The following is a 14405-nucleotide window of genomic DNA, read 5'->3' on the forward strand; positions in this document are numbered from 1 at the left end:
CTAATTACTTTATGATATTTTGGTGGGTTTTGCCATACATTCACATGAATCAACCACAGGCGTACATGTGTCCCCCATCCTGAACCCCCCTCCAATCTCTCTCCCCATCCCATCCCTCAGGATTGTCCCAGTGCACTGGCCCTGAGTGCCCTGTTTCGTGCATTGAACCTGGACTGGTGATCTATTTCACATATAGAAGTATACATGTTTCAGTGCTATTCTCTCAAATCATCCCACCCTTGCCTTCTCCCACAAAGTCCAAAAGTCTGTTCTTTACATCTGTGTCTCTTTTGCTGTCTCACATAGAGGGTCATCATTACCATTTATCTCTCCTTTTTATTCTTTGGATCTCTGCATTAAGATGGGTATATCTTTTCTTTCTTTTTTGCCTTTCACTTCTCTTCTTTCAGAGCTATTTTTAAGGCCTCCTCAGGCACCATTTTGCTTTTGTGCATATTTTCTTGGAGATGGTTTTGATCACTGCCTCCTGTACAAAGCTATAAATCTCTGCCCATAGTTCTTCAGTTCTTAGTTCTGTCCAATCTGATAACTTGAATGTATTTGTCACTTTCACTGTAATCATAAAGGATTTGATTAGGCTTTGCCTGAGTGGTTTTTTCCAGCATGCTTTTCCGTAGTTATGTTTTTTCCAGTAGTCATGTATGGATGTGAAAGTTGGACTATAAAGAAAGCTGAGTGCCAAAGAATTGATGTTTTTGGACTGTGGTGTTGGAGAATACTCTTGAGAGTCCCTTGACAGCAAGGAGATCCAACCAGTCCATCCTAAAGGAGATCAGTCCTGAGTGTTCATTGAAGGACTGATGCTGAAGCTGAAACTTCAATATTTTGGCCATCTGATATGGAGAGTGGACTCATTTGAAAAGACCCTGTTGCTGGGAAAGATTGAAGGCTGGAGGGGAAGGGGAGGACAGAGGCTGAGATGGTAGAATGGCATCTCTGACACAATGAGCATGAGTTTGTGTAGGCTTCAGCATTTGGTGATGGACAGGGAAGCCTGGCATGCTTCGTGGGGTTGCAAAGAGTTGGACATAACTGAGCAACTGAAATAACTGATACCTGAATGGCCTAATAATTTCCCGAACTTTCTTCAATTTATGTCTGAATTTCACAATAAAGTGTTCATGATCTGAACCTTGTTAAGCTCTGGTTCTTGTTTTTGCTGACATTCTAGAGCTTCTCCATCTTTGACTACAAAGTGAATAATCAGATTAGGGTGTTGACCACTGTGATTTCCATGTGCAGTATTTTGTGTTCTTCAAGGTGGTTGTTATGATCAGCTCATTATCTTAGCAAAGCTGTGCTAGCCTTCACCCTGCTTCACTTTATACTCCAAGGCCAAACTTGCATGTTACTCTATATATCTTTTGACTGACTAATTTTGCATTCCAGTTCCCTATGATGAAAAAATATATATGTATATAATTTTTTTTGCTGCCAGTTCTAGCAGTCTTATAAGATGTTATGGAACTATTCAGCTTCAGCTTCTTTGGCATTAGTGGTTGGAGCATAGATTTGGATTACTTTGATATTGAATGATTTGCCCTGGTAACAAACTGAGATCATTCTGTTGTTTTTGAGATTGCACAAAAGTACTGCATTTCAGACTCTTTTGTCGACTATGATGGCTACTCCATTTCTTGTAAGGGGTTCTTGCCTACAGTAGTAGTGTAATGGTCATGTGAATTACATTCATCCATTCTCATCCATTTTAGTTCACTGATTCTTAAAATATTGATGTTCACTCTTGCCATCTCCTGTTTAACCACTTCGAACTTACTTTGATTCATGGGACCTAACATTACAGGTTCCTAGGCAGTATTTTTCTTTATGGCATCAGACTTTATTTTCACCTCCAAGACACATCCACAACTTGATGTTATTTCCACTTTGGCTCAGCCTCTTCATTTCTTCTGGAGATATAGGTATCTGCTCTTCTTCTGTATCATATTGAGTTCATCTTTCAGTGTCATATTTTTATCCTTTTCATACTCTTTAAGGGGTTCTCAAGGCAAGAAAGTTGAAGTGGTTTTCCATCCCCTTCTCCAGTGGGCTATGTTTTGTCAGAACTTCCCAACATGACCTGTCCATCTTGGGAGGTGCTACACAGTCTGATTCATAATTTCATTAAGTTCACAAAACTGTGATCCATTTGATCATTTTGATTAGCTTTCTGTGGTTGTGGTTTTCATTCTGTCTGCCCTCAGATAATGAGGATAAAATTTTGCGGAAACTCCCCGATGGAAGGGACTGGGAGTAGGGAAAAGTGGGTCTTGTTCTGGTGGGCAAGTCCACGCTTAGTAAATCTTTAGTCCAATTTTATGCTGATGAGTGGGTCTGTGTTCCCTTCCTGCTGTTTAGCCAAACTGTGGTAGGGGTAACGGTGTAATGGTAACTTCCTCCAAAAGGATTTATGACAGTATGCTGTGCCTCACAGGACCATTGTTGTCAGTGACCCTGACCCCATGGCAGGCCACTGTCAACCCACACTTTTGCCAGAGACTTGCAAACACTCATTGGCAAGACTGGCTTAGTCTCTTCTCAGGTCACTGCTCTGTTCTCCTGGGTCCTGGTTGCTCACATGGTTTTACTTGGGCCTTCCAAGCCTCTGTTTCTCCAGTCCTGTGGAAGTTCTATAATCAAATCCTGTTGACATTCAAAGGCAGATTCCCCGGGGATTCTCCATCCCTCTGCTGGTGCCCAGGCTGGGAAGGGCCTAGAACTTTTGCAATAGTGTGAGAATTTCTTTGGTATAATTGTTCTCCAGTTTGTGGATTGCCCACCTAGAAGCTCTTTAGTAGGGCTAGTGGTGACCACCTCTGAGAGGACTTATGCCACACACCATACTTCCCATGACTGTTGCTGTCCTGTCTCCATGTCATGCCACTGCTGATCCTTGCCTGTGCAGGGGACTATTGAACACTCAAGGCAGATCTTGCTCAGTCTCTTACGGCAGTTACTGCTCCTTTTCCTGGGATCCTGATATGCACAAGGTTTTGTTTTTGCCCTCCCAGAATCTCTGGTGGGAATGAGGTTTGATTTTTAAATGCTATTGAATCCCTTCCACCATCTTGTTGCAGCTTCTTCTTTGCCCCTGGATGTGGGGTTCCAGAATTCTCCTACTGATGCCTCTGCAGTAGCTATTTGCAATTTTGATTTTATCATGAGAAGATGAGGACATGCCCTTCTTCTTTGACATCTAAGTGGTATGTATGGTAGATTAGGCTGTTTATTTCAGACTTTTCTTATTTCTTAAGGAAGGCTCATATTTCTATTAATTTCCTTCTTGCAACTGCTTTTTACTAAATCCTATATATTTTAGAGCATTGTGTTTCCATCTGCATTTGTCCCAAGGATTTTTCTGGCTTCTTTGATTTCATTGACTCACTAGTTTCATAGTAGCATGTTGTTTAACATCCATGTGTTTCTTTTCTTATTTTTTGATATTAGTTCCTTGTTTCACAGAATTGGGGTCAGGAAAAAATGCTGTGTATAATTTCTACCTTCTAAGATTTGTTGAGATGTCTGTTTTAGCTTAGATCAAGGTCCTTCAAGTAGAATGCTCCATGTGGACTTAATTTTAAAAAAAAAGGTGTGTTCTTGTAGCTTTGGACATAATGTCCCATATATATCTATTAAGTCCAACTGGACTACTATGTTATAGTGGGCAACTCTGTCCTTATTAATTTTCTGTGTATATGATCTGTCCATTGATGTGAGTGGGGATGTTAAAGTCCCCTAGTCTTATAGTATGATCAATTTATCTTCTTGTATCTGTTAGTATTTGCTTCATATATTTAAATCCTCTTGTATTGGTGCATATTTTTTAATGTTTAAAATATCCTCTTTTAGTATTGATCTTGTTATCACTGTATATGTCTTTTGTTATAGCCTTTGTTTCTAAAGGCCTATAGTATCTGTAGAATCTGAGCCTCTGTTAAGCGTATATGGATGGGTCTTTTTTCCCCTATCCAATCACCCACCATATGTCTTTCAATCAAAGCATTTAGTAATTATTAACAGGTATGCACTTGTCATTTAAAAATTATTTTTGTTTCTCTCTTTGTGGCATGATGATTTTCTTTAGTAGTATGCCTTCTTTTCTTTAATTTTTGTTTATCTATGGTAGGTTTTTGTCTTGTGGTTACCTTGGGGTGTACATATGCTGACCTGCAACTATGTCTACTTAGTTTAAATAAGGTTGAATTATTGCTACAAAGAATACGGAAGCCAGGGCAATATGTCCTTAGTTTGTAAAACTAAAAATATATGTTTTAGTGTGTGATGTAGTATGTGATATGTCTCTTACCTTATCTTTCAGATCAGTAGTAAAAGTGTTGCTATTGTGACAAACTTTGTTGCTTTGGTGGCTAATATGTTTCATATTTGGATTAAGGAAAATAGATTTTGTCCCTTACTTGAATAGACAGTCATACTGGTAATCAGAGGGTAATCACAGGGAAAGGAGGCCACACCTTCAATGAAACCAGTGGTGATTACAAAATTGTAACTTGCTCAGGCATAGCAGTTTCTTATAATCTTGAATGTATCAGCAATGTATGATCAGTCAATTTACTGACTTAAAAACAGTCTAGTGAAATTCTTTTTGCTTCTGAAATGTATTATTTCCCATAATGAAAGACTATACATACTAATCGCAATATACCATTTTAAATTTGCCCACAGTTGCTAAAAATTCATGATACAATAATTTTTATTTATACACCACATATTTTTGTCTTCAGAAATATGACTGGTTATTTTAGATGCTGTGAGTAATATAAATTGAGTTCATACTTGCAAGAAATCCATTAGATCAGACATTTTTGACTTTCAGATAGAAACTTCCTCTGAGTACACTCAAAGGTATGTGAAGTTTATCCATAAATTCATATCCTTTCTATTATATTTCTATTATCCTTCTTGGTTTCTCTGTGTTTAATGTTTAACAGATACAAATACCTTAGGTTGTCTAGTAATTTCTTCATTTGAACTATAATTTAATTATTCTTTGATTGATTAAACTAATTTTTATTTTTAATGTAGCAGACCACTAGTTTAATTTCCTTAGAGTTCCAGAACCCAGAAAGACTTTCTAAAATCATAGCTACAGTAAATATATTTTAATCATTTAACAATTGCTAAAATTCTATTTTTATGCTGTGATCTACTTATTATGCTTTTAAAAAGTTTAAGTACATCAAAAACTTATTTTAAAATAGAATCATCAACTAAATTTTCTTTTTCACAGTTTTCTTATTAGTTCACAAAACAACAGACCGAATGTTAACAATCATATTATGTTTCTTATATCAGCATTATGGCATATTATATTTATTTTTTATAGAAATAGTTTAGACTTATCTACTTACAGTTTTCAAAGTAAGTTTGTGACGTGAAGCAATAAGCATTTCTTAGGATGTTTAGGTTTGCTTCATTTGAGTAATTTGTGGAAGAATTGCAAACACCTATGAAGAGGAAAATGCCATTGACTAAAAATGGAATTTTGGGGGTAAAAATCATTCCATATTCACAGAAAAATAAAAAAATAGTAGAATTAAAAATTTAAAAACCTCTCATCCCTTGAGAGAATTTCTTTTCAAGCACTTTTTTTTGCAATGTGGACTCTTAGAATTCAGAGGTATTACTTGAGGATCTTGTCTAAAGTGCTTTACAGTTAGAACAACCAGAATTATTTCTCATTTACTCCTTAATCTATTTTTGCAACTTGCTTTAATCTCCTCAACAGTAGTTAAGTATATCTCCTCAAAATATCATCTCCTCAACAGTACCAATACCCAGTGGACAATAGAAGAAACATTTTTGCCATCCATTGCTATAAAATAATAATATGACAATGAAAATACCTTAATGTCCCCTGAACTTTTACAGCCAACTGTATATTTTTAATTATAAATCATATTTAGCTTCTCTGACACAAGATGAGGTGACTATAAAGTCTGAGTAGATATAGAAAAAGGCTTTGTAAAAATACATAATAGACAGATATTATGTCTAATATGTAAAAATACATAATAGACAATACGTCCCCTTAAGCTTTTTTATCAGACAGTCTAAATAAAAAGCATCTTTTTACTTCTTTGACTCCAAAAACAATGAACTGAGCTGAGAATTGAAGCTTAAATATGAATGAAGTAACCTCACCAAAAATGGCCCTAATCATTAGCTATAGACTGATGTGAGTTACTTGTATTTTATAAAACATTAATTATGTGCTCATTTGACATGGGTTAAGCAAAGCAGATGCTGACTTGTATTTCAGGGCCATCAAGAAATGGGGACCTGGATTTTATTCGCCTGCCTTTTGGGAGGAGCCTATAGTATGCCTGTAAGTATAAGCCAATGAGCTAATTTTCCAGGCTTGGAAAAAAAATCTGCCACAAAATTGGTAAATTTCAGTGTTTAGAATAAGATCAAATGTCCTAAAATGTCTCTGTTTAAGATACAATTTGAAGAGCTTGTTATTTAAAAAAAAAAAAAGATACTCAGATATTTCTGCTAAAGATTCTGCTTCATTGTAGCTGGGGTGAAGCGTATTTTAACATGTGAGAGGATTCCATTGATACAATTATCCTATAAATATAATTACCCATCTCTAATTGTGAGAAATTCTGGAAGGCACTCTTCAAAGGCCTCAAGAGTAAGTATTTAATCAATGTTAGTTACATACTCAAAAATACTAGTTTTACCCAAAATCCAATTTCTTACAAGTTTATAAATATTTTCCTGCCCTCCAAACTCCACTGCTCTTATCATTCAGAGAGTGATGCTTCTGTGTTAAAAATTCCCTTCTCAAACCACCTTCCAGTTCTTTTGGTGCATTGTGCTTAATTAAGAAATGACTTACAAGCTGTTATTGAGAATATTCTATATGCCTAATGCATAAATATAAGTTTTACATTCAAATGCACCAAGAACCAGGAAGTCTGACTTATTCTCTTGAAATATATGTACATAAATTCAGAAAGGTTAGATCACCTGCAAGCAAAGCAAGATCCAAAAGCCAACAAAGCTTGAATATCAACTTCATGTTTTTGTTTCACATCCATAAGACCAATATTCTATGCTCAGCCTTCCTAAAATCCTGCACTGTGATAATTCTTAATTCCCTGAAGGCTTCTGCTTTACAAGCTCTGTCCTTTTTCAATTTAATGCTCCTACTGTCTGTGGCCTTGTGTCCAGAAGATAGAGGAAAGGAAATTATCTGGCTATAATTTTACAGCTGAGAGGAGCAAGCCTTTTTTTTTTTATGAAATATGAGCATTTTAAAGGAATAGACCCTTAATTCACTGCCCGAGGGGGATGATCTACATGATTCTCCTCTCCTCATGCCCTACCCCAGAGCCAACCAGAATTCCACAATGCAGACATCAAATACTTGGCTTCCACTTTGGACAAGACAGAGAGTCATGGCTTAGATAATTACTTATGTAGCTTTTTATTTTGAGCTTTTAATTTTTCCTGCCATAGAAACATTGACAGAATAATTTTTAAAAATCAGCCTAAACTTCACTAACAAACTCTTTCATTTTCCATGGGATTTATAACTTTTCTACCTTACCATACCTATCTTATTTTCACATTCATTAATAACTTATACAAAGTTGCTCCCTTGTTGTTGATGTGTTATTTACTTTGCACCCCAATTATGAGTAATTTCTTTGATACTTAAGTGCTTATCTACCTCCTTAAGTGCTTATCCACCTCCTGATCCAAAAGGAAGGGTTTTTGAGACAATGTGCTTTTTTTGTGGCTATTTTATAATTGTGTAACAGAAATATATCCTTCTCCCCAACCTTGAGTGGTTTCATCAAGAAATAAAATAAGGACAGGATTAGAGTAGGACTGACTTGGCAGTGTAGATGGAGGGGTATCTGAAGATCATTAAAGGATAAATATGGGCTTTTCTCTGTTCCCAGGACTCTTTTAATTGTTTTTCACCTCTTTAATATAAGAGTGTTCCTCTTCTACACAACATACATGTTCAAACTAAAAGCAGATCTCAAATATCTTCTGTACTATGTAGATTTTTTAAAGTAGCTGCAATCTCTTTTAGTGTAAAATTGCATAATTAATCTTTCGCTCTCTGTTTCTCTCTCTCCCCACTTCTTCCTCTCCCCCTTCTCTTCCTCTCTCTCATTCTTTTTGTTCCCTTTCCCCCCCTCACATGAAAGCTACCACCTCATCCTGGGCACCCTGGTTATATCAACTTCAGCTATGAGGTAATTTTTCTCTTTAATAATTTTGACCATTGTTTAGCTTAAAAATTCCCTGGAGTCTGTAAATAATAATGTGTTTGTTCTTCATTCAAGACGTTTGTCAGTTCCACTTTTTCAGATCTGACTACCAGCTTACTGGTTTAAGCACTGATGGGTCACCTCAAGCCTTCATTGCCCCAGAACACTCCTGCCTGGCCTCTCTGACTCAGTTTCTTCTACTTATATGGCTATAAAATTTATCTCCCATGAACTACTAGTCAGGAGGACTGCACAGTAGGGCAGAAATGAACTTTGGCTGAACAACTTTACTCTGTCCCAGACTGTAAAACATGGGTAATCAGGTAAAACATTATTTAAGATCCTTTCCATTTGGAAAACTCCTGATTCTAAGGTGTTTCGCACTCTGTGTATCTCCTTTATTTATCCTTATTGAAATTCCAATGACCAAGTGATTTGTGAGAGCAATGGAAAGGATGTTGTTCAGTTAAGTTGTGTCCAACTCTTTGCAAGCCCTTGAACTGCAGCATAACAGAATTCCCTGTCCTTCACTAACCCACTGAGTTTTCTCATACTCAAGTCCATTGAGTCAGTGATGCCATAGAAAGAAAGAAATTTCTGGAAATCAAGTTTGAGGCTCTCCTCATCCCTATACTTGGCATGAGACCTTGGGAAAAACATTTTCTCTCTCTAGAATTTTGATCTCCTCATCTGGAGAAGGGAAATAATGATATACACAGCTTTAAAGTATTGTTTTGGGAACAAAATAGTTAAAGCAGTATCAAAGATGCTTAAGGTTATTATTTATTGTATTGATATAAAATACTGTACTAGTATCTGAAGGAATCCCTGGATCTGAGGTGAACCAAATACATGTTTAGAAAGGAGGGAAACTCTTCCTTCTTTCACAGGTTCAAATGACAATCCATGAGCTTGTTTACTCATACAAACTAAGGAAAAGCATTAGTAAAAATCTGAGGCAGATTTTCTGTTGAACCTTAAAAGAATTACATTTGACCTGGAAACCTGATTTCTAGTAGGATGGACAGTGTTTATGCTTTTACTTTTTCCTTTGTGACATCACATTTAAAAAAAGGATACAATTAATGTTCAACACATTAATTTGGTTTTATTTTCCTCTTGCAAAGAAGAGCAGAAGCTGGAGAATTAAACAGATTTACAATCTTTATAAACCTCTTTAACTATCCATGACCTTTTCTGTAAAAGTGAGGATGATACTTGCCTCAGAATCTGTAAGAAAACATGAAAAATATGTATGATGTCTGCAAGTTGGAGCCTCACAAATAAGAAGCATTTGATAAATGTTTTCCTTATTCTTTCATTCATAAAGCTCTTATTTTTAAGGTTATCAGTACTGACAGAAATGTATCTGTGAGCCTGTGTTTCAAGTAACAAAATTAAAACCAATGTTTTCTAATGTCTTTTTCTCCTAAGGTACTTACACCTCTGAAATGGTATCAGAACATGTTAAGATATCCGGTATGTAGACTTTTAGTTATTTAGTGAAGCATGCATTTTCAATTCCCTTTTAAATGAGGAAACATATCTATGTCACATATAGACACTAATGGGAAATGCAGTTTATAATAGGTTATATCTGTATATACAGTTAGGAATTTTTGCAAGGAAAAATGAATAAGTATTAATTCATTTTGTCACAATGACAAAGAAAATATTGCCCCATCTGTGCAAAGCATTGACTGGAAAACAAATGCACAACCTAAGTTATGAATTAAGTTTTATTTGGAATAAGGTGAGGATTGCAGTCCAGGAGACAGCACCACAGGTAGTTCCAGAAACTGCTCCAAAGAGGCAAGGTAGAGGTCATATATATGTATATATTTGATTTTAGGGAAGGGGGAATGCATGAATTCACACATTTTTTTCAAAATGTTGATGATGTCTCTACGTTTACTGCTAGTCATGTGGAACAGATGTCACATGAAGGAAATTAGTGTTTTTCTAGATATGAGAAGACACAAAAGTTGAGCTAGTAAAATCAGCTACTGAAATATCTGAAGTATTGTTCTGCCAGTTTTCCTAGAGCATAGATGCATCATTTCTGCTGTCCACCCTGAGCTCCTTTCAGGGTGTGCTGAAGGTCAGGAGCTGCAACAATCAATGACCTAATCCTTGTAGAGGTAGATGGCAGGTGTCCAAGGCAAGTGTCAATCTGTAATTGATAGTAGTTAATGGAGCTGATGGTAAACCTGACTCTTTGTTTCTCACCAGTACCCTTCCTATGGTTATGAACCCGTTGGTGGATGGCTGCATCACCAAATAATTCCTGTGGTGTCCCAGCAGAGTCCCCAGAATCATGCCCTGCAGCCTCATCACCACATCCCCATGGTGCCAGCTCAGCAGCCCGTGGTACCCCAGCAACCAATGATGCCAGTTCCTAGCCAACACTCCATGACTCCAATCCAACACCACCAGCCAAACCTCCCTCTGCCCGCCCAGCAGCCCTTCCAGCCCCAGCCCATCCAGCCACAGCCTCACCAACCCCTGCAGCCCCAGCCACCCGTGCACCCCATCCAGCGCTTGCCACCACAGCCACCTCTGCCTTCAATATTCCCCATGCAACCTCTGCCCCCTGTGCTTCCTGACCTGCCTCTGGAAGCTTGGCCAGCAACAGACAAGACCAAGCGGGAAGAAGTGGTGAGCACACCTTGAAGCCATTTACAACACTTATGAAAATGATCCAGCAAAAATAGCCCACAGAAATAAAAATTCTCTCACAGTCCAAGGCCTAGAGTTTCAACTGCAGTTAGTGATGCTATTAGTCCAAGTGTGTGTTGTAAGTTTATAAATGAGCTTGTCTATCTATATGGCATATACTTTGTGAATTCAAAATCTACAATTGTTTTGAATTTTAATGGCAATATGAATTACTATTGAAATGCGGTATAATAAACGCAACAATTCTTATCTTCAGGTTGCTTAACTAGTACATTAGACTTACACAGAAATAATTAAAAAGAGTACTTCTCGGATTGAGGTGATGGAAGTATCAGTTTTAAAAAATGATAGCTGGATCTTCAAGGCTCTCAAGGGATATTACCTGTTGTAGGTGGTTTTTACAGTAATTTTGAGACAGCTAAAATAGACAAACTTTTAGATTCTATTTCATTCCCAGGACTAAAATAAAATTTTAATATGAATGTTTAATAACATAGCTCAAAATTTCCTCCCACTTCAGAAAGCTTTTGGAAATAAATGAGAAGTAACCAATAAGGTCATCTTCATTCATTCCTGTAAACCCTCATTTCTCTGCATTAAGTTTAGTAATTCTACAATTTATAAATGCTGTTAGGGATTTGCTACTGAGAAATAGTGAGGAGAAAGGTAGAAATAACCTGAATATATAGTCAGGATATGTGGCTTCTATTGCTAGCTTTGCCCTGAAGAAGAAATTTAGAGCTGTTTTCCTTTAAATGTTTCCTCTAAATTTGTTTTCCTCTTTCTAAAATAAGTGAAAGTGATCAGTTTAAAGGCTCTTTGAAAGGCAATGGCACCCCACTCCAGTACTCTTGCCTGGAAAATCCCATGGATGGAGGAGCCTGGTGGGCTGCAGTCCATGGGGTTGCTAGGAGTCAGATATGACTGAGTGACTTCACTTTCAATTTTCACTTTCATGCATTGGAGAAGGACATGGCAACCCTCTCCAGTGTTCTTGCCTGGAGAATCCCAGGGACGGGGGAGCCTGGTGGGCTGCCATCTATGGGGTTGCACAGAGTTGGACACGACTGACGCGACTTAGCAGCAGTGCCTAGAGTACAAGTAGTAAAATATTTTACATTCATTATTTAAAAGTTAAAATATTCAGTTAATCAAAATATTTTATTATTAAATATAATTTCCCAATAAAAATTTTTATACACAATACCATAATTTTGGTACATTTATGAGAAATTATCACTGTTTGAAAATTGGTTGTATCCCAAACATTGTGGTACCAATGACTATTTTAGTCTAACCTATATAGCTCTTATTATATAGAAGATACATTTCTTTGTTCATTAACAATGTCATGGAATTTACAGTATGTTTATATCATGTCAAATATATGCATGTAAAGATGCTTTAGTTAGGTAGACTCTTAAAACTTCATTTCTGCTTCTGGTAAATTAGGATAAATGGATCTTCTTAGAATTATTTATAGAAAATGATATAAAATTATTATTTTAACTATTAGATTGACAGATTAGCTATAAGTCTGTCATGCAGGAGAAGGTCAGAGCAAAATAGCTCTGTTATTTCAAAATTATCTGATGGTTATAAAGGTTTTAAGGCAGGGCTGCCTGCATAGACACTTCAAATATAATGATAAAATGACAAAGACCTTTTGCAAATTATAAATTTTAACTTACTGGTTACCATCTTTTCTAGCAAAACTGAAGATGAATATGACATTATATTATATATGGTGCTCTCTAGTAATATTTGTAAATTACATGTTAAATTTGTTTTTTTCCCCAGGATTAAAAGAAAATGAGAGAACAAAACCTGTTATTATGCAACTGTTCTTAGGAATGACACAAAAACCAATAATTTGTCCCATAATCATTCTACTAGTAAATTCTGTAAGTAAAAGTAAGTACTATTAAAAACCAATAAAAATATTGTAAAAATTAATCATGTATTGCTTTTGAATTGAATGTAAATTTTCAAGTCACCTAAAGGGTCATATAATTTACAACCTATAAACAGGTATTTGTCAAGTAACTAAAGCTACTTCCTTTTTAGGCAAAATTTAAGATATAATACTTAACATCTTTTTTACTTTATTCATGATACAGTCAAAACATAAGTAAAGTCACTGAACCTAAATTTTAGAAAACTATTTGTTGAGGCAGTCTGAGCACAGGTTGGAAAACAGTTTCCAGACACAGTATTTCAGAAGGAGGTGAGCTTATTAAGAACAAAAAGTAGAGAATATAATAGGCACTGTGAGTGTAGCTGGCTGGCCTCCTGACAAACACGAGAAAACTGACAGTCTTTTTGTGGGTTAATAGCCAGTTTTTATAAGCTCAAGATGAAGAAAATTCCTCCTGGAAGGTTGGCATCAGGTGATTGGTTAGGATGTTATAGGGTGACTAACAATGGGCATCTTTTGCCTAATTTGAAATCACGAAGCCTGCTAGTTATGACTAGGGGGCTTTTGGCAGCAGTTACAAAGGGACTCAGTCAGCTTCAGAGGTGACCATGCTTCTGGGTTACACTTCTGTAGCCTTGGTGCAGGATTCAACATCACCCTTTTTCTTACAAGTGGGGCAGATTGTTGGCCCCTTAACTCATGTCTAACTACCTATATCAGGACATGGGTCCCAAATTTTTGGGCAAAGGGGTGGAGGCCACTCTGACTCCTTACTTCTGAACAGGGGCATTGTGTATTCCTGGGTCCTAATACTTGCTCTCTGTCAGGGTACATTTGTGGAGGAAGATGAGAGTCCATGAAATAACAAGGCAGCTTTTTCCAGAGTAGTCTGTGTGTTAACTGGCTGGAATCCTTTATTTAACAGCATCTGGAGATTTATTTACTATATTTTAGAAAAAAACAAACTTAACAAGAAGGTTAAAGATACATGGCCTGAATATTAATAGAAGTAGAAAAGCTGCCAAGGGGCCTAGAAGAGGGCTGGTCGGAAGAACCAGGACCAGAAATTAACTCATGATGTTGGTGTTTCTCTAGGAATTAGAAGATGCAACAATTGGAGTTCATAAAAAAGTTTAACTGAAAACCTGTAACTATCTGAAGGCCTACCCAGCCAGTTTTTCTAAGAGCACAGAGGGCCTTTCTGATTTCCATGCTGTACCTTTCAGTGGGTATTGAAGGCCAGTTTCCAGTTGGCAGGATCCCTTCATGGCCACAATTTGAAGCATGGATTTGGGGCATCTCATGGAATTTTGCTCCAGTCCTGGCAAAGATTTTTCTGATAGTTCACTCAGTATGCTGTCCCTGGTTTGGTCCATGAAAGCAAAAGTCCTGGATAATACACTTTACTGGCAGGCTTATAGTCAGAGAAAATATTTCTTATTTCCTCTCTCATATCTAGAGGTACATTATTATAATCACTGATATCATATAGAACTATATATCATCATTTTATTAGAGGTTCAGTAACATAT

The 14405-nt window shown here is 36.7% G+C and overlaps 1 protein-coding gene across 1 annotated transcript; it reads left to right on the top strand.

The window, feature by feature from the left end:
• The first annotated feature begins 6313 nt into the window (after positions 1 to 6313).
• Positions 6314 to 12911, top strand: LOC132659053 (amelogenin, Y isoform). Its single transcript, XM_060408669.1, has 4 exons — positions 6314 to 6367; positions 8214 to 8261; positions 9711 to 9755; positions 10509 to 12911. The coding sequence occupies exons 1-4, from the start codon at positions 6314 to 6316 to the stop codon at positions 10947 to 10949; spliced, it is 588 nt and encodes a 195-aa protein (XP_060264652.1). The 3' UTR covers positions 10950 to 12911.
• The last annotated feature ends 1494 nt before the right edge of the window (positions 12912 to 14405 follow it).

This window comes from Ovis aries, chromosome Y (genome assembly GCF_016772045.2).
Source record: "Ovis aries strain OAR_USU_Benz2616 breed Rambouillet chromosome Y, ARS-UI_Ramb_v3.0, whole genome shotgun sequence".
NCBI lineage: Eukaryota > Metazoa > Chordata > Mammalia > Artiodactyla > Bovidae > Ovis > Ovis aries.

What these genes read in the sequence shown, in the direction of transcription:
- LOC132659053 (XM_060408669.1), top strand. Translation starts at nt 6,314, where the DNA reads ATGGGGACCTGGATTTTATTCGCCTGCCTTTTGGGAGGAGCCTATAGT. An exon ending in GAGGAGCCTATAGTATGCCT is followed by an intron (nt 6,368 to 8,213) that starts GTAAGTATAAGC and finishes CTCACATGAAAG; the next exon opens with CTACCACCTCATCCTGGGCA. An exon ending in AGAACATGTTAAGATATCCG is followed by an intron (nt 9,756 to 10,508) that starts GTATGTAGACTT and finishes GTTTCTCACCAG; the next exon opens with TACCCTTCCTATGGTTATGA.